We start from the raw sequence: 21453 nt of genomic DNA on the forward strand, positions 1-21453 counted from the left end.
TGAGGGATACCTGGCCCCGGCCCTTCTTTCATAATGGAAGTGTTGGGAAGAATTCCCCAATGGGAAAAGGAGGAGGAAGGGGCAGAGGGAGAAGGAAGCTCAAACATCGTGGCAATAACCAGAAAGAAGTGCTTAATAAATTCTTGAATTGAATCTATTTTGCTTCAAATTCACATTTATTTTTTAAAGCAAAAAGAGCACAAATGAAAACTGAATGTCAACAATACAAAAGATCTGCCAGCACTGCCAGTAGGACGACAGCTAATTAGGAATTTCAAAAGATCATTCAGAGATTTCCATTTCAAATACACATCTAATGAAATCTAAAATCAAGTGTATACCAAAAGCCATGGGGTGAAAATGCGTTATGTTTTTTAAGGATTATGTAGATGTGATTAAAATGTTTTATTTTTATTGATGCCTTTTGTTCTTCCATCACCCCTTTCCAAGTGTATTCCCCCACACACACATACCAAAGTAAGTCTTCCCTAGTAACAAAAATTTAAAAAGAAAAAAAAAAAGCTCAGCAGAACCTACCCTGTAAAATGAAGGGAGAGAAGTTCATTTTCTCGACTCCTCTCAGAAGTCAAGGCCAAACATTATAATTATTTAATGTTATTTAACACTCATTTTCATTTTTATTGTTCTTTCATTCTAGTTAGGGTTCTCCTAGTTCAGCTTTGCATCAGTTCATAATTCTTCCTATGTTCATCTCAAGTAATTGTATTCTGCATTTCTTAAGAGACAGTAATATCCTATTACTTTCATATATCACAATTCATTTAGTCATTTCCCAATCAATGAGCTCTTATTTTGCTACTTCAAAAACTGCTTCTATAAAGCCATTTTGTAACTTATTAAGGTTGAAGAGACGGTTCTCAAAAACTTCACATCACTAATACTTAGAGATATGCAGATAGGTGGCTAGGTGTACTCGAGTTCAAACCAGGTCTCAGACAATTGCTAGCTGAGTGACCCTGAGCAAGTCACTTAACCTGTTTGCTTCAGCTTCTTCATCTGTAAAAATGGGGATAATAATTAACAGTACCTACCTCAAAGTTGTAGACAAATGCTGGAGGGGGTTATGGGAAAACAGTTACAGTAATGCACTGCTGATGGAGCTATGAACTGATAGAGCCATTGTGAAAAGCAATTTGGAACAATGCCTATAAAGTGACTAAACTCTGTATACCCTCTGACCCAGTGATACCACTACTAGGTCTATATCTCAAAGGGATTAAAGAAAGAGGAGCAAATTCTGTATGTATAAAAATATTTCTAGTTCTTTTTGCTATGACAAAGAAGAGAAAATTAAGGAAATATCCATTAAGTGGATTATGGGGTTAGCAAATTATGGTTAATGAATGTGACCAAATACTATTCTGCTATAAAAATTATAAAACGGAGAGTTTCAGAGAAGCCTAGGAAGCCTTCTATAAACTGATACAGGGTGAAGTGAGCAGAAGCAGGAGAACAATACACTATGACATCAACAGAGAAAAATGAACAATTTTGAACAACTGAAGAACTCTGAAATCAACCCAACAATCAACCACAATTCCAGAGGGCAGATGATGAATGTCAACCAAAACTCCTGAGAAAAAGACAATGGATTAAATATGCAGAGTAAGAGACATTTTACATGGCCAATATAGAAATTTATTTTGCTTAGCTATGCATATATGTTTTCTTCCCATGGAGGTAGGTGGGAGAGAAAGAAAATAAATGGTTGCTAGCCGAAAAATAAAATTTAATTTTAAAAAAGCACCGTTACTGGGGCAGCCAGGTAGCACAGTGAGTAGGAGCACCGGCCCCAGAGTCGGGATGACCTGGGATAGAAGGCGGGTTCTGATACTTAGCACCACACCCAGAAATAACTGGCCGTGTAACCTTGAGCAAGTTACTTAACCCCAATTGCTTAAAAAAAAAAAGCACCGTTACAAATATTTTTGGTCTATCTGCAACCTTTATTTCTGTCTTTGATTTCTCAGGAGTATATGCCAAGCAAAGGACTCTCTGGGCCAAAGAATAATAATATTTTAGCCAATTTTTCAGAGAAAATTCTAAATTGCTTTTCAAAACAGCGGCCTGATTGATAGCTCCACCAACAATGAACTAATGTACTAAACAGGTAGTTTTCAAAAGAAGAAATTAAAGTTATACTCGACCATATAAAAAAAATTCCATATTATTAGTAAGAAGAAAAATGCAAATTAAATAACTCTGAGGGGGGCAGCTAGTTGGTACAGTAAATAGAGCACAAGCCCTGGGATCAAGAGGACGTAAGGTCAAATCCAGACTCAGACACTTGGCATTTACTAGCTGTGTGACCTTGGGAAAGTCACTTAACCCCAAATTACTTTCCCCCCTCCAAAAACAAAACAAAAATAACTTTGAGAAATCATTTTAACCCTATCAGATTAAGGGCAAAAATGATAATGTTAGAGAGTCTGTGAGAAAAGTCAACCAGCATAATGAGCACTTACTATGTGTCAGGAACTGTGCTAAGGGCTAAGGATATAAAGGCAAAAAAAAGTCCTTACCCACAAGAAGCTCAAATTCCAACAGAGGAGAAACCGTGTAAATAACTAGTTACACAGAAGATACATACAGAGTAGAAGGAAAGTAATCTCAGAGGAAAAGGCACGAGCACCTGGGTCAGGGGTGAGAGAGGTGGGGAGGATTGGGAAAGGCTTCCTTCAGAAGGTAGATTTTGAGAGGATGCATGAGAAGCTCAAAGCACTGGTGAAGAGGGAAAGCATTCCAGAAACTGAGGGACAACTCGCACAAAGGCACAGGGAAAGGGATGGGAGTGTCACATGCAAGGGAAAATAAGCAGTGTAGGTGGAAGAGAGGAAAACATAAACCTGGGAAGGCAGGAAAGTGCCAAGTGATGAAGAACTTCAATGTCAAAAGACTGTACTTGATGCTGGAGGGCGGAGAGAGTCACTGAATTTAAATGGGGTGGGGGCCCTGGAAATGAGTGGGGAAGGGGGCAAGATTGACAACTCAAAGCTACACTTTAGAAAAATCACTTTGGCAACTGAAGGAAGGATGGACTGGAGTAGAAAGAGATTCAAAGCAGGGAGACCAGTTAGAAAGCTAAGGCAATAGTTCAGGCAAGAGGTGAGGACCTCAACTAAAGTGACACCTGTGTGCTGAGAAGAGGACATATATGAAAGTCATTTCAAAGGCAGAAACATGATTTGGCAAAATACTGAATATGTGGGATAAGTGAGAAGGCAAGGATGGCACTAAATGTGGGAACGTGGGTAACTGGGAAGAGAGAGTGATATCCTAACCAGTAATCGAGAAATAAGGAGAAAAGTAGGGTTTTGATGCAGGGGAAAGAGAATGCCTTCAGCTTCAGATATGAGTTTGAGATCCCTACTAAACATACAGCATCAAACATCCAAAATGCAATTGGAGACACTAGGACTAGATATATAAATCTGGAAATCATCTGCATAGAAATAATAGTTAAATCCATGAAACTAATGAGAATCCCAAGTGAGCTAGTCTTAAACTGTGGGTCGAAACCCATATGGGGTTTTGAAAAATGGTTTCTGCATGCACAAAGACCAAAAATTAATTAAAAATCAAATATGAAGAGGCGGCTAGGTGGCGCAGTAAATAGAGTGCTGGCCCCGGAGTAAGGAGGACCTGAGTTCAAATCCAGCCTCAGACACTTAACACTTACTAGCCGTGTGACCTTGGGCAAGTCACTTAACCCCAATTGCCCTGCCTTCCCCCCTCCAAAAAGCAGCAAAAAAAAAAAATCAAACATGAATCCGAGGTGTTTCTGGCAGTCCCTGCCCATGTTGTATGTCACAATTTCACAATAGCATTGATTCTGAACACACAGCATGCACACTTTGCACAGCACATGCCCTCAGGCCACATCAAGTAAAGGCTGCAGAAACACTAAAAGGGGTCACGAGTGAAAAAAGTCTAAGAAGCCCTGAGCTGAAATAAAGAAAAAAGAGAGAAGGGCTCAGGACAGAGCCTTGTACAACACCCAGAACTGGTAGGCTTGGCATAAAGCATTAACGAAGACTGAAGAGTGGTCAGATATGAGAACAATCAAAAGAAGGCACTATCATAAAAATCCAGAATTAGATTAAGGAGAAAAAGATGACCAACAGGGACAATTGCTGAAAAGAAGTAAAGAAGGATGAGGATTGAGAAAAGGCCATTAAATTTGGCAATCAAGAGATGTGGGTAAATTTGGAGAGAGCAGTTTCAGCAGGATAATGAAGCTGAAAGCCTGACATCACCAAGGTAGAGAAGGCATTCAGAGAAGTGAAAGTGGGGACACCTGAACATAGATGGCTTTGGCAAAGGTTGAGTAATCCCCAAAGAGAAAAGTTATAGGACAGCTGCCAGCAGGGACACAAACTGATACACAAACACACAGCTGGTAGAGCTGTGAACTGATCTAATCATTTTGGAAAACAGCTCAGAATTATGCTTTTTGAAAATGTTACAAAACTGTATGTGATCTTTGACCCAGAAATCCTACTGCAAGGTAGGTACCAGAAAGGACAAAGACAGAAAAGGCAAGGTCTCAACTAGACGAAAATATTTATATTTTTCATAATCATCATTTTTCCTAATAGTAAAGAACTGGAAACAAAGCTCCCATTATTTGGAAAATGACTGAATAAACTGTGATATATTGATAGAATGGAATATTATTGCAGAAGTGATGAATACTAAGAATTTAAAGAATCTTGGAAAGTCCAGTACAGAACAAAGAGGAATCAGGAAAACAACTTGCAAGATGCCTGCAAACAGGTAAAGTAAAATAAGACTATTCTACTTGAAAACTTGGATCACTGCAGTGGTCAAGCACAATGATGTCACATGCCGCTCATCTCTCTCAGCAGTGGCATGGACTGAGACACACATCATCAGATATGGCCAATGTTTTGCTTAACTGTATTTATTTCTTATGAGGGAGTGTTCTAGGTCAGGAACCGAGGATATTCATTAAAAAAGGACAGTGGTAAAAAACGAATGCCAACAAGATATTTTAAAAGGAAAAAAATTATAAGATTTTCTTAAAAAATCATATGTTAAACAAAAAACTCTACTCTTTGTGAAACAGAGATGGATGGAAATACTTGGTCCTGGAATTTCTGGACGTGATTTCCAGATGTTTTAGAACAACAAAACAGTACAGATTAAGTTTCTTAGCTTAAATATCTGTTCTTTCAAAACCTTTCAAGCACATAGGAAGGATTTCCTGATTTCTTGGTCTCCCTTTCTTTAAATCCTCTCCTCACTAAGACCATCAATTTATGTTTATTTTGATGTACATTATTAATTGCATGGAACTGCCTGTAGGCAATCTCCTTATTTATCCTCTTCTCATTATGAGCTCTCCTGTTTCTTCACTTTCTCTCATTTTAACTTCCAAATTTTAAAAATAAACAGTGTATTCTAACAAAAAAAGGAATAATAGTGGTTTTTTAAATTTAAATTTATTTATTTACTTTTAGTTTACAACATTCAGTTCCACAATCCCTTGAGTTTCAAATTTTCTCCTCTCTTCTCCCTTCCCTCCCATGGCAGCATGCAATCAGATACAGGATCTCCAAATACCTTCACACTGAACATTAGTCAAGTTGTAAAGAAGGGTTATAACCAATGGAGAGAACAATGAGAAAGAAGGGACAAAATAAAACAAAACACAAAAGAGAGAAAACAAGTAGTTTGCTTCAATCTGCATTCAGACTCTGTAGTTCTTTCTCTGGATGTGGATAGCCCTTTCCAGAATAATAGTGTTTTTAAACCCATCTTATGTGATGTAATATGTGGGCAGATTTTTTTTGAATCTTTTTATTATTATTATTTTTACTTTGCTTTTTAATGTTTGTTACAAAGGAAGTTCTGCCCCTTCTCTTGATCTCAAAACTCCTTGATCATACCCCATTCTGTCCTCTTACTTCTCAGACTTTGAAGAGGTAGCACTTCTTCTTGCCAAGATCCCCCTCTAAATATGCCCTTGAATCCATCCCATCCCTTCTCACCGTCTCCAGCAGATTGCCTCACCAATCATGTGTCCTCTAATTTTCAAATTCTCCCTATCTACTGGTTTCTTCCAGCTGCACCCATCATTCCAAGTCTTTCCCATGTTTAAACCTGCACTACACTGTACTATTCCCTCAAGCTAACCTCCTTTATCTCTTTCCTTTACCAGTCAAATTCCTGGAAAATGCTACCTACACTAGCTGTCTTCACCTCCTCTCCTCTCATTGATTCCACAATCCTTTGTTACATGGCTTTAAAAACACCACCACTCAACTAAAACTACTCTCTCCAAAATTACCAACATTCTCTTAATTGCCACATCTGATTTCTTTTTTCTTTTCTCAGTCTTCATCCTTTTAGATTTTTTTGCAGCATATGATACTATATCCTGGAGTCTGGTTTCTGGGTTTTCCTAACACTGCTTCCTCCTGGTTCTCTTACTTGTCTGACCAGTCCTTATCAGTCTCCTTTGCAGGATCATCATTCATATCCCCTAAATATGGCTGTACTCCAAGATTTTGTCCTGGGCCACCTTCTCTTTTCTCTTTACATTCTCCTCCCGGCTGACCTCATCACCTCTGATCAATGTGATTTAATCAGCTCTTCTATGGTGGTAACTCCCAAACTTAAAGTCTAGGCCTAGTCTTTGCCCTGAACTCCAGCTGTGTTTCTCCAACTGCCTATTTCCAAGTCACTCTATGCTACTTTACCTGGTGATCTCATCAGCTCCATGGATTTACCTGTCATCTCTAAGCTGATGCTTTTCAAATTTACCTATCCTCCTGTAACCTCTCTGCTGACCTCTACCCTCCCGTCTCAATCAAGCAAGCAAGCAAGCAAACAATCAATGCAGCTTTATTATGTGCCTACTGTGTGCCGGGTACTGTGTTAAGCCCTAGGAACACAAAAAGATGCAAAAGTCCCTGACCTCAAGAAGCACAGAATCAAATGGAGGAGACAACACAAATACACACAAAGCAAGCTATATATATAGGATAAATAGGTAATAATTAACAGAGAGAAGGCGCTAGAATTAAGAGAGGTTGGGGAAGGTTCCGTGTCCAACTAACTTTCAGATATCTTGAACTGAATGTCTTAAACTCAATGTATCCCAAAATGGTCTCTCATGAACTGTCCCTCTAAATCCTGCCCCCCCCCAACTTCCCTATTATTATCAAGGTCACCACTATACCCCCCCATTAAGCCAGAAACACAGGTGTTATCTTTAACTCCTCACCCGCTATATACAATCTGTTGCCAAGACCTGTTATTTTCACTCCTCTAACACCTCTCGCCCAAGCCCCCTTGCCTCCTCTAAAACTGCCACCACCCTCAGGCCTAGAGTATTGTAACAGCCTGCTGGTTGGCCCTGCCGGCCATAAGGTGCGAAAGTCCATTCAGCACTGTTTAGCATCCTCCCCACCACATACTCTTCAATCCAAAGGCACTGGTCTCCTGGTTATTCCTAAAAGAAGACACTCAATCTCTCAGTTCAAGGCATTTTCCCTGGCTGTCTCCCATGACTGGAATGCTCTCCTTCCTCATCTCCACCGACTGACCTCTCTGGCTTCCTTCAAGTCCCACCTAAGGAAGCTCTTCCCAATTCCCCTTAATTGTAGTGCCTTTCCCTTGTTGATTATATCCTATTTATCCTAGATAAAGCTTGTTTGTAAATTATGTGTTTGCTTGTTGTTTTCTCCGTTAGACTGTCAAGTCCTTGAAAGCAGGGGCTGTCTTTTCCTTTTTTTGGTATCCCCAGGATTTAGCACATACCCAATACAGTAATAAATGGTGACTGACTGACAGATGTCCTACAGGCACCTGTCTGAGAAAGAAACTCATTTTAATTCCCCTAACACTCGAAATTCCATATTTCTGGCTGACATTTTCCTCCTAGTCACCTGGCTTCATAACTTCAGAGTCATCCTTAACTCCTAACATTTCCTAATCCAAATAGCAAATCAGTAGCTAAAAACTGCTGCTTCCCTACACACGTCTCATAGTGGTTACCTTCTATTTTCACAGCCCCATTACCTTAGTTCATTCAGCTAAGCTCATCATTTCTCACCTGGACTGGCCCAACAGCCTTTTGACTGATCTGTCTGCCAGCCTTTTATATAACCACAGGCACCAAAGCGATTTTCCTTAAACCACAGGTTTGATCATGCCCCTCCCTGATCAATAAACACTAAAGGGCTCCCTGTAACCAATCTGACCAATATGAATCAAATTACTCTGTATGGAACTTAAGGTCATTTATAGCCTGGTTCCAACTAACATTTCCAGCCTCATATAATACATCCATTTTTCAGTCCAACCAAGCTGGCCTTCTTCATATTCCTCATAAACAATGCTCCATCTCCTACCTCTGGGCCCCTTCACAGATTGCCTCCTATATCTTATAATCCCTGATTTATTTCAAAATGCAGCCCAAATGCTACAATCTACATGAACCTCTTTCTGATTCTCACTCTCTCTCCTCAAATCTTATTTTTATCTTATATATGCCTATACGTATATGTTGTCTCCACCAACAGAATTGTAAGCACCCTGAAATAATAACTAACCTGTACAGTCAATTCTTATTATTTACAGATTCTGTATTTTTTAATTCATCTATTTACTAAAATTTATTTGTAACCCCAAAATCAATACTTGTGGCTCTTTTGAGGTCATTCATGGACATAAGGTGAAAAATGTGTCCCCTGAAGCTTACATTCCCAGCTGAGGCTGAACAGAACAATGCTCTGCCCCCTGGTTTCAGCTCTCAAACTGTAAATGAGTGTCCTTTTGTGGACTATTTAGTGCCACACTTCTTGCATTTGTGTGTTTCCTGATGGTGATTTTCCTGTTAAAACTGACCTCTGAGCATAGTGCTGAAGTCCTTCCTAAGCGCCAGCAGGCAGAGGCGTGATAAGCTTGAGGAGTCTGATTAGCTTCTTTCAGTTAAGTTCAACATTAATGAATCGACAACAAGGTACAGCCAGAAAAAGGAACAGGAAATTCACCAATCTGTATATGAGGCCGATCAGGAAAGTGCTGAAGAAAATGTGGTGATGATAGGCTCACACAGGACCCTAACCCTGTATTCTTCCTGAGAGCAATGGTTCAATATTTGCTAATTTAGTGGTTACAACAACTTTATGGAACTTACATACCAAGAATGATGAGAATTGACTGTATATAAACACTTACAATGTGCCAGGCCCTTTGGTATAAGTGCTTTACTGTTATTTCATTTGATCCTGAAAACAATCCTGAGAAGTCAGTGTCGTCATTATCCCCATTTTACAAATAAGGTTAAATGACCTGCCTAGGTTCACATAGCTAATAATTATCTGAGGTCAAATTTGAATTGTGCTAAACTCCAGGTGCTATGTACTATCTACTCTGCAACCTAGCAGCCTCCTTGAAGAAGGGATGATTTCGGGGCGGCCAGGTAGCACAGCGAGTAAGAGCACTGGCCCCAGAGTCAGGAGACCTGGATCGAATCCAGGCTCAGACACTCAGCACTCACCCAGAAACACCTGGCCTTGAGCAAGTTACTTAACCCCGATTGCTTTAAAAAAAAAAAAAAAAAGAGGCATGATTTCATTTTCAACTATGTTTTCCCTAAATACAAGATTACTAACTAATTGAAGGGATAGGGGAAAAGGATCAAATGTTGCAACTGGCTATCATATCTTTCTCCTAACTTCTGTAAAATAACAAGTAAACAGGAACAACAACAAACAAGGTCACATTTCTGCTCCAATAGTTTTATAACTGTTTTAATCAATGTTACTATAAATGAAAGTTCTAATTGACCCTTACTATTCAACAGTTATTTAAAGAGTGCATGTTCAGCATTATGCTAATTTCTTTGCAAGTACAAGTCCAAATCTCTGCAGAGTTTAATCTAAGGTGAGAGATGGCACAGTAGAGTGGAAAGAATATTGGATCTGGGGGCAGCCCTGGAGTCAGGAGGACCTGAGTTCAAATCTGGCCTCAGACACTTAAATATTACTTGTCATGTGACCTTGGGCCACCTGTTTGTGGGAACATTCAGGAAGCCAGTGTCACTTGATAGAAAAGGACTTATTGGGAAGTTAGGTGCAAGAAGATGGGAAAGGTAGGAGGTAGCTAGGTCATAAAGGGCTTTGTGAATGACAAACAGAGCATTGAATTTGTTTGGAGGCAATAGGAAGTCACTGTAGTTTATTATCCACCACTTAACCCCAATTACCCTCCAAAAAGCAAATTAAAAAAATAAACAATATTGGATCTGGAGTCAAAAGACCTGGGTTCAAATCCCACATCTCAGCCCTAACATTTACTATTTTCAGGGTTTCAGTTTACTCAACTATCAAAGAAGATGAATATTTCAACTACCTCCCTCATTATTCAAATGGTATTAGAGAAGAAACAGCACATGACTCAGTGACAAAATAGAAAGTAGCATTGACTACAGCTGTCCCTGTAGTCCCTGGAAGGGGGGTGGGGGGAGGGCGGTATTAGGTACATGGCACCTCTGAGATCTGGAAAATCCACATAAAATTTTTGGGCCCTCCCTTCATACCAGAGAAGTTTGAATTTTTTCTTTTTCTTTTATGGGATGTTTAAAGTACCTTACTGTAAAATTTAGGTTAAATGTTCTTCTGCATTATCTGCTGGCCTTCTGCAGGCTTCTGCAAAACTCCCCTAAAATTCCCACTTAATTTCTTACGGTGACCCATAATATATCAAAATTGCTATGGAGAAAGTTGTAATGTGGAAGAAATAACTTGTACTGCTAGTAAACTGCTACAGAAGAGGTAACTGTCGGTGGGTCTTCCTGCCTCAAGTTTCTCCCTACTCTAAACTAGGCTCCAAAGTGATCACTCCAAAAGTGATTTTCCTAATCATGTTGATGGGGTGCTTAGATACCTGCCCTTGGACCCCAATTTCAGAATCACATTTCTCCCTAGCCTCAAAACACTGTCTCAGGCCGTTTCTCTCCAGCCAAGGGCAGCATGCCCTAGCAAAATACTTATCTCTCTTCCTGATACAGTAGCCAGCTGCACCTATAGAATTTATTAGTTTAAACCATCTGTGTACTGGCTGAACTGGCTGTGTCCTGGGTCATAAAGATATTTACTACTCTAGGGGAGGCCAGGTGGCAAAGTGAGTAAGAGTGCCGGCCCCAGGTTCGGGAGACCTGGGATCAGTTCCGGCCTCAGATACTTGGCACCCACAGAAAAATAACAGGCCATGTAACCTTGAGCAAGTTATTTAACCCCGATTGCTTTTAAAAAAAAAAAAAAGATATTTACTACTCACTGACCTAGCATATGTATCCTACACTTAGCCATGTGTATAGTCCCTTAAGTTTATCTTGTCTAACACAACACTGATCAGTGGGGCAGCCTGGGTATTTCTCTGTCAGCCCTGACTGTTAGTTGACTAAGTGACATTTCAGGCCTAAAACCACACCTCCTGGTAGCCTCACCTTGGGCTATTTCCCAGTGAACTCTGGGTAAAATACCTGCACAGTAGATACTAAAAGTGCATGTTCCTTTAAGAACTCACCACTCCTTAACCACTCCCTAATCCCTCCCCTGATTCACCTAGATAGCATATTTGGCACATGTTTTATTATAGAATAATCTATGTAAACTTTACCTGTATCCCCCCAAGGTTGCAGGCTAAGAACTCCTGCCTGTTGAAAAGCATAACAATAAATCTTTGCCTCCTTGATTTAAAGAATGCTTGAGTCTGAGAATTCATTCCAGGCGACCTTGGCCTGGGAACTCCAGTCTCAGGATCCCTGTATCCCTGGGGGTTTCTCCCTCAACATTTCAGGCCCCTCATCAGTGTCACACGCTTACCCCAACCCCCCATTCAATAAACTACAGTGACTTCCTATTGCCTCCAGAAACAAATTCAATGCTCTGTTTGGCATTCACAAAGCCCTTTATGACCTAGCTCCCTCCTACCTTTCCCATCTTCTTAGACCTAACTTCCCAATAAGTCCTTTTCTATCAAGTGACACTGGCTTCCTGAATGTTCCCACAAACAGGTGACTCCATCTTCCTTCTCTAGGCCTTTTCTCTGACTGTCCCCCATGCCTGGAACATTCTTCCTCCTCTTCTCTAAATACTAACCTCCCTGGCTTAAATACCAACAAAAATTCTACCTTTTGCTGGAAGCCTTCTTAACCCTAGTACCTAGTGCTAATTATTTCCTATTTACCCTGTACTATAACTTGCTTGGTGTATATTTGCTTCCATGTTGTCTCCCCCGCTAGACTATAAGCTCCTTGAAGGCAGGGGCTGTCTTTTGCGTCTTTTTGCATTCCCAGGGCTTGGCGTGGCTGGTCACAGAGCATATGTTTAATAAGCGTTTACTGACTGACTGAATGCTTATTGGAGGTTAAGTATCGAATCGGAAAAGATCAGGTTTGATTTGAACCCTGGAGATCTCATCGGTTTTAGACAGCTATGATTATACGAGGGAGAGGAGGCATTCTAGTTTATACCCCTTCTATGGATCAATCGTGTTGATGAGACACAAAAAAAGCATAGGTAATTAAAATCCACGTAAAATTCAAAGACTTTTGGGCAACCTCCAACAGATGAAGAAGACAAATGAGAAGAGCAATGACAAGGAAAGGCAGTAAAAGCAAAGGAGTGGGTGAATCCTCAATCCACATAATCAGATAATCATTATTTTTTCCCAAATATTTTAAGGACATTTTAGACCAGATAGTTCTATAAAGTACTGAGAATTAAGATATATCCAAATCAATGTTACACCTCAAAATATTACTCTGGGAAGCTGTACCTGTCATCTAATGAATGATCTTCCAAAACTCAGAACATTTCTGGAACTCCTTTTTTGCAACTGACTCAGGAGTTAGTATATGAGTCATAAAAGATATTCAGTCTTCTTTTTTTAGTCACACTTCATTTTGAGGAAAAACCAGTGTTACCCAGCTTTATCATCTTGTTTCCCCAAACTTGACTCTGAATGACTTAGAGCTATTTCCAAAAATCAAATCCACCTTCAAAGGAGAAAAGATTTGGCAGGATGAAATATTCACAAAGACATTGCAGATTTTCTTTTTTTTTTTTTTAAAGCAATCGGGGTTAAGTAACTTGCTCAAGGTTACATGGCCAGTTATTTCTGGGTATGGTGCTAAGTGTCTGAGCCCAGGATTCGATCCCCAGGTCATCCCGACACTGGAGCCGTGCTCTTACTCTCCCCCAGATTTTCTTAAGGTAATTCCAAAAGAGCTTCAAAAAGGTTTTAAGAAACTACAGCTGCCTGAATGGCTAATTTGAAGAGGCCAATACTCATTTGGAAATATAAAATCTGATGCATTTGTTTAAAAGAAAATTACTCCTTATAATTTATAGTACGAGACACGAATTTTTATATGTAGGTGTAGAAGTTTCTGCGTGCTCAATGACAACAGTGTAAGTTCTCATAGGTAGGCCCTGTTACCCCACTATATAGCAAATCTTACTACAATAATAGGAGTAATGATGGTTTCTTCAGAGTTTATGAAAAGCACTCTCCCATAAACCAGATGATCTCTTTTTCTTTATCAACTTCCACTTCTTTTTAACTCACATTCCTCATACTGGGCAAGTAATTAGGCACTGACCAAGCAGTGGGTTCCCTTTAATCCATTCCAGGTAAACCCTGAGCTGTTATTTAAAAGACCACAGAAATATAATATAGTGAAAAGGAAAAAGGGCGGCTGTGGCTGTGTACAGTATTTGTCCTGGAAGAAGAGAAGTATTCAAACACGAAAAGGGAGAGTCTCTTCCTGTACAGAATTATTTCATTTTAGTCATCCTACCAGTTATTATCTTTGGGCTGTTTTTGTCCCTCTTAATAATGCTCATAAGTCTACTAGCCTATTTTCTTCTTTATCTTCCTAAGTTGAATTAAACTATTCCTGGCCCAAAGTGGCAACGCTTGAGTCAGACCCTCATCCTCTATCTATAGGCTCAGGAGTGTCCAAACATTAGGAAGAATGTATTCAGGTACACTTTTCTGCTTTGGACCATTGTGCAATTCTGCTTAGATTCACAAATCTTCTGTACTATGTCAATGGGAAGAGTATCAAGGTTACTAAATGCTAGGAAGAGCAAATGAAGGTGAAATGAGGTCTTCATTTTTTAAAAAAATATACTCAGGGAGATAATGAACTCATGCAGCATTTCACCTATATTCAGAAAAAAAAAATTTAAGGACACACCCACATCAATGTGCAAGAATATACATGTTCTGTATTTTTACATAGCTAGTTTATGTATCATAACACCTACTACGGATTACAATATGACAAGTTAAAGGAAAAAATAGTAAGAGAGAAAACTTCTTCTAAAAAAAGAGGCTTTCTAGCAGTCCAAAGAAAATGCCATAACAAAGTCAACCCACTAATCAGCCCACAAAATTATCACTTACTCTTCCCACAGTTACATTCACATAATGAGGATATATCCAATAGCATGATAAGGCTATACGGCATTTCCAATTAAAAAATTTTATTTTTCTTGCTCGTGGTCTGATTTCTTCCAAACCATTTCCTCATCTTCCTATGAGCCTGCCTTTCTTATTTTCATAGCTATTACAGACTGGGTTGATTCTAATTAATGAACTTAATCTTCCTCTTGTAGAGCTCTATAGCTATTAGAATAATGAATAATCCTATGGTTTTCCTTTAAGTATTAGGTCAGTGACACTGTCTTACCAAAGAAAACCTAACTCAATCCTACATTAAAGATTTCCCTACAAAAAAAGGATGGCTTAGATTCTATTGAAGATAGATTAGTAACTATTTAGATTTCTCCAATCTAAAGAACAACAAAAAGAACCATCCTGATCATAATTTTAGAGTACTGTAAAAGAAACCAGAGAAGCTGACTCCGCTTTCAACTTACCTGCTAGAAAACTAGGGATGATTTTCCTAGCTCAATGCTCTCAATTTATCAATGAGTAAATCACTGCCTACCTTATGTAATATCTCAGAAACCATAAATAGGCTGCAGAAAATTACCTATAATAACGTGCATGAAAGTATAATTGGAAAAGGCGGTAGGCCAGTAATAAAAGTAAGAGACAACATATAGATAAGCCTAAATATCAAACTGGATGACAGAATATAAAAAGATACAGAATAAATTCCTTTTGTGAAGCAGCTTGGCACAGTGTTAAGACTTGCACTTCTAAAGACTGAGGTTTAAAAGCTACCTTAGACACTTAATAGCTATGTGAGCAAGTTGCTTCGCCTAACCTCTGCCTCCTTTCATCTGTAAAATGGGGACAAGTCTGTAGAATCGACATTGTAGAAGTGCAGAGGTTCAAATGACAGATGTATAGATAGTGCTTCAAAAATTTTTTTAATGCCATATAAATGTAAGTTATTATTATTAGGAACACCACCAGTAATTAGGTAGACACTTTATATATTTAGCATATTCTATTCAACTATCTCAAGATACTGTTTCCTACTTCCAAAGAATATCTTTTAAACATCTAAATTCGACTCACAGAATACACAATCACTGAAAAATCAAAACTGCAGGTAACCCAGAAGGCAGTGCAAAAAAGGATGGGGAAAAAAGCTTGAGGAGTACATTACCGACAGTCATTTTCAGTTAAGTTTAATAAAACATATCAAAAACACGTATGATTGGAAAAGGAGATCAACCTGTTATATAACAAGGGCAAGAAAGAAAAGATGAATGTCCCAAGCATTTTGTGGATTTTAATATAACATTAAGTGATCCACAGAAAGTCTCCAACGCACTTGGAAAACCCTCTATGAAAGAATTTTGGAGAGGCATGGCCATGAATCCCACGGACTGAATAGGCACAAATGGTTTGCCATCTGGCTTTGGAGAGAAAAGATCCACATCAAGATGACAGATCCATCAAAGTATATAAGTACTTTCTCCAAATATCATTTCTTTATTTGTTTCCTAAACTAAGAGTTTTGGGTTACATGGGCTTTTCAGGGACTGGGAAACACATGTACATAGCTCAAGTTCACATCTTTCTCAGAAATAAAAATGTAAGCTCTCCTAAGGCGTGGTCAGCAACTATTTGGAAGGTACTTCCTTTATAGTTAAAAAAATACATTCAGTAGTCTGGGTCATAATTCTAAAGATATTTAAAATCATGAAAATCCAAACAACTTTTACCATTAGTACTACATAATGTGAACACCATTTCTATAGAGAGTGAAAACAGGCCAAGAAAAGGCAGAGAAAACAACCAAATAAAAAGTCAGACCTAAAATCAAACCAAAGTTCATGCCACACTGGCATTTTAGTGAGACAAAAAAACTAGTGAACAATGTCACATTTCTAAACTAATTTCTAAAGATACCATTTGCATTCATTTCATATCTGCTTTACACTATTTTTCATCTAAGAAAAACTCAATCAGACTATTTCTAAGCTCTTGTGCTCTACAATGGCAGCCTTGCTTTTGGTGCAGAAGCAATTAGACTTCTGCCTAATTCAAACCTAATCAGTCAACTGTCTAAAACAAACTAAATATCATACGACCAGATTACATACTCTGTAGCAAAAAACAAGATGTATGCTTGATATTTAACTATTCAGTTAATTTCAGCTATGACCAAAGTCTAAGTTCAAAATCTATTATAGAAGAATTTTGTGGTTATACCACACAATATGAAATCAAGACAGATCCTAAAAAAAGGATATAATTAATCAATCAAGAAACACTTAATTAAGTATCTACTATATGGCAAGCACAGTGCTAGGTGTTGGAGAAAAATAAAAAAGAAAACATTGCCTGCCTGTGATAAATACAAATTCTATCAGGGAAACAATATATGTGTACAGAAATAAATATATACAAAATAAACCCAAAGTAATTTTTATGAGGGAGAGCAGCCAGGTACATATTCCTTATGCACTAAGGCTTCACAGAAGGTGACACCTGAGAGTTTTGAAAGACACAATGAATTCTCAGAGGCAGAGGTAAGAAGGGAGTATATCCTGGGTAGATAGCACAAAAACAAGTGATAAAGGGTTGTATTGGAGGAGCAGTGAGAAGATCAGTTTGGTTAGACTACATGAAGGAGAGTACTGTGTTTTATATGACTGGAAAGGTGGGATTGACCAGGTGTTAAAGAATTTTAAATGCCAAACAAAGGAATTTATATTTGATCCTGGAGATAACAGGGAGCCACTGGAATTTATTGAGGAGCAGAGAGACATGGTCTGACATTTACTTTAGTAAAGTTACTCTGTGACTGTGTGGAAGTTGGAATAGGGGAGAAACTTTAGGGAGGAAAAATAAGTAAAAGGCTATTCAAAAGTCCAAGCAGGAGATTATGACAAATCAAGGGTACTGTAGAGGGGTTAACCTTGGAAAAGGAGCCAGAGGGGTAATGATGTCAAAGAAACACCACTGGGAGGGACGGAAAGGTAATAAGCATTTCCATGGTGCTTACTATATTCCAGGCACTGTGCTAAGGGCTTTACCATTATTATCCCATTTGAGCTTCTTAACAATCCTGGTAGGTAGGTACTGTTATTATCCCCATTTTACAGTTAAGAAAACTGAAGCAAAAAGAGGTTGAATGACTTTCAGGGTGGCACAGCTAGTTAAGTGCCTGAGGCAGTTTTGAACTAGGGTCTTCCTGACTCCAGGTCCAAAGCTCTCTCAATTGCCCCACCTCTGATCATCAAAAGAAATTTGGAAAAACAAATTAGAAGAAATTTTATTAGCCTAAAAGAAGTCCTTCTAAAATATGATGAAGATAGCAAGAAACACTATGCTACAGGCATTTAGCTGAGGTTTGGGTTTTTTTTTTTTTTAACTAAATTCACATTCCATCTGAAACAATCCCCATTGCCAAGCTATGATTGGTGTTTTAAGCAAGATAAACTATAGATGAGCTCTTTTAATAGTAACACTTCTACACTATATTATCTTCAATTCAGTTTTATGACTGACACTGACATATGCAGAAAATAAAGAATTTGATCTATGGAATAGTTCCCTACAGTCAAAAGACATGCCATTTGGAATAACTGTGGTATAATGCTACCTAAGGTATAATCAATAAATCAGCAACTATTTATTAAGAGTTCACTATGGGCCAGGCAGGCACAGTACTATATAGAATGTATACACAAAGAAACAATACCTGCTCACAAGAAATAAGCTAAGAAAAGGTCAAAGTGGCAACAAAAGTACCTAGTTAACCATTTCCTACCCCCATAAGATGCTTCTTAAGAAAGCAAACTGTGCAGCTAAAGTCATTTAAAATACTTTAGCCTAAGAATTCACAGTTTGTAAGTTATTCACACTTTTTTGAAAAAGGAGGATGAGCTAATCACTTGTGAGTATTTGAAGAAGTTACTCAAAATCATCTCTAGAAACACAGTGTAAACAGTAATCAGAGAACGAGACAGCATAAAGTAGATATACAATAAGAGGAATCATAAATTTCCCTTCCTCTATACAAAAACATAATTGGTTCTTTTGAACCCTTTCCTACTTAAATGATCAAAACTATCAATGTCTTAACCACTCATCTTCCTATTTATAAAACTAAGGGGGTTGGAATACATACTCCCTAAGTTTCTCTAATTCTATTTTAAGATGCTATAAAATGAAGTCAATTTCACAGTCAGACTTTGAAATCAGCTATCACTGAATTCCCTAAACCCCTACTTCAGTGCTTCACTGCAGAGTGAAAATGACACATATCCAAGACAATATCAGCACAACACAATCTCTGGCAGGTCTTACCAGAAGATTTTAAGGGCCTATGAATGGCCTGTTTATTGACAGTCTGAGGACCCACCAACTTGTTCAATCACAGCAAACCATGAAAACAACTACTTTGGAATAAAGGGTTTTAATCTCAACAGCTGAAGTCAGTTGAACCCTCACCAACAAAATATATATTCTTGAAGAACTGAGATATCATTTGGTTTCATATAAAAATTATGTGGGGAAAAAAGATATTTCCATGTGCTGAATGGATAGCCAAACAAATTCATTTGTTTTTAGGATATTTTCCATAGAAAATTTATGTCTAAGAAACCATTTTGGACATTAACCCCTACAATTCAGTGTGTATATGGAAAAGTACATGAAGGAACGAACAATTTTGTCTGACAATGTCAGACAACCCATAAACGTGAAACTTCCCATAAAATTACCCTATTTAATTTCAGTGAAACATGTAGAACGATGACTTTAAAACTAACTGACCAAACTTCATCTCCAGGCTTTTGATCAAGAATTATTTATTAAACACCCATTATGTGCCAGGCATTATCTTAAGTGCTGGAGGTACAAAGAAAGGCCAAAAAAAAAGTTCTTGCTCTGAAACTAATGGGGGAAAAGACACATAGACAACTTTGTACAAACAAAATATATACTGAATAAACTGGAAATAACCAACAGAGAGAAGGTACTTTGTGGCTCCCTTTAAGCACCTAGCCAAGAGCTTTTAGGAGAAAAAGTACTTAAATGTTTTGTTGCATTTAATTTTTTCAATACATATGTCATACATTATTTCACAGGGCTTAAAAAAAAAAACCCACGGAAGATTTTCTTCTAGACAGACTAAAAGATAAGAAGTGATTTTTTTCCAGTGTTAAGTAGACTTCTACATCTAATATTACTTCTCCTACTTTCCCATTAAATATACAATTCTTTCAAAAGTAATCAAAGCCTGAACTCTTCACTCAGGAATCTGCCACCTTCATCAATTCTAATTAGCCAGCATTTTTGTTCCTGAAAGATGCAATTCTCCAGAACCATCCATCAAAAGGGAATAAAATGAGAACATCCCGACCTTAAGACAGCACTGAAGCAATGATGTGTATGTACAACAAAGAAAAAAAATGCTAGTTTTGTCCCTGGAGAGACCGCCTCTGATACAAACAGGAACTTTACAGGGAAATTGATCACAACAGCATCACAAGGCTCCTGACATGCAGACAACACAGTACTGTATTCTTCTCTCATTGTTATCCGAGGCACTTATTTTTGTGATTAACAGTGGCTGATTTTTCGCAGTCTCCTCTACCCTCAAATAAGACACAAGGTTTCTCTCCTATTCCAGCGGTCCAAAGAAACCGGGGTGACAAGCCTTAGTTTATATCCTGGGCTTGTCTTGCCCCTTTCTGAGCATCCAAATCTGAGATTGGAGGTGGGGAATTCCCCCTCACACACAGGCACCCGGGGAGACCCCAGGGAAGAGCAGACTTAGAGGGTGCTCGCTCGTCCGATCGCACCCTGTCACTGGGACGGACGGACGGACCGCACGCTGGGGTCGTGCAGAGGAGGAGAGGAAGGGGCAAGGCTGCAGACTCCTCCTCGGCCCGGCCCGGGGGGGGGGGGGGGGATTCTTTGGTTCTTTATTATTTTGTTTCAAGGAGGGAGGAGGGACGGTGATCACTCAGGGAGTTCGGGGAACGCTGCCAGCAGCCCTACCTACCTCGCCCCTAAGCGGGAGGGGAGGCAGCTTTGTCTCCAACCGGAGGTGGGGGCAGAAAAAGGGAAGCCCGGGCCGGAGGAAACCTCTCCCCCTCGCCCTCCTCCTTCTCCGGCCGCTGCCACTTTAGGGAGACAATGAAGCCTCGGCAAAAACCCATCCCCGGGGGAGGAAGCCCTGCCGGAGCAGTGCGGGCACCAGATTTGTTCCCGGCCCTGAAGGGGCCCCGGACGGGTCCCTTCCTCCTCCCAAGCCCACCCTCCCCCGGCTTCCTTCCTCCCTCCTCCTTCTCGCTACCCCGGCCCGGCCCCGGACTACTCACCCTCCGAGAGCTCCAGCTCCAGCTCCGCCAGCTGCGCCCGCACCTCGGCTGGCAAGGCCGCCACGGCGGCCGGCGACGGCTCCAGGCCTCGCTCCGCCATCCCCGCTCCGCCGGCCGGGCTGCGAGAGGACAGAGAGGGGGCGGGGACGGAGGGACGCACCAGACCCCACACCCCCGGCTACAAGCTCCCCAACCAGCCTCCGATCGCAGCCGCCATGAGCGGAAAGTCACGTGACCCCGTGCGACGACGGCGGCGGCGACGCCGAAGGGAGGGGTGGGGGTGAGAGAGAGAGAGAGAGAAAGGGAGGGAGAGGGGGGGAGAGAGAGAGAGAGAGAAAGAGAGAGAGAAGGACGCTGAGGTCCCGCCTCAGAGCTAGCTCAGCTACAGCGAGAGCGCCGCGCCCCCTGCTGGCCCGCCTTGGGGCTACAGGCCCCTGCTCGCTGATGAGAGCGGAGTGCTTTGGTGAAGGAGGCTGTCAGCTGTGACTCCCCAGCCGTCTATTCTGGGGATTCTCAAACTTTTTGCAATCAGGACCCTTTTACACTTTTAGATGCTAGTGAAGGGCCCCCCCCCCAACCCAAAGAGCTTTTGTTTAGGTGAGTTTCTCTCTTTTTTTTAATTCATTTT

At 39.9% G+C, this 21453-nt stretch overlaps 1 protein-coding gene across 2 annotated transcripts in view; it reads right to left on the bottom strand.

The window, feature by feature from the left end:
• DIP2B (disco interacting protein 2 homolog B) overlaps nt 1-21114 on the bottom strand; it is a 201471-nt gene extending 180357 nt beyond the window's left edge. The window contains exon 1 of one of the 2 annotated variants that reach the window (XM_069092563.1): nt 20826-21114. In XM_069092563.1, the coding sequence (XP_068948664.1) occupies nt 20826-20925 (100 nt within the window). In that variant the 5' untranslated portion in view covers nt 20926-21114. The remainder of the gene's footprint in view (nt 1-20825) is intronic. The other variant, XM_069092562.1, reaches the window with a different exon arrangement.
• Between the last annotated feature and the right edge of the window lie 339 nt (nt 21115-21453).

The sequence above is a fragment of the Petaurus breviceps genome, unplaced genomic scaffold, assembly GCF_028583685.1.
Source record: "Petaurus breviceps papuanus isolate PSGF00001 unplaced genomic scaffold, PetGlider_PUasm1.0 191, whole genome shotgun sequence".
Taxonomy (NCBI): domain Eukaryota; kingdom Metazoa; phylum Chordata; class Mammalia; order Diprotodontia; family Petauridae; genus Petaurus; species Petaurus breviceps.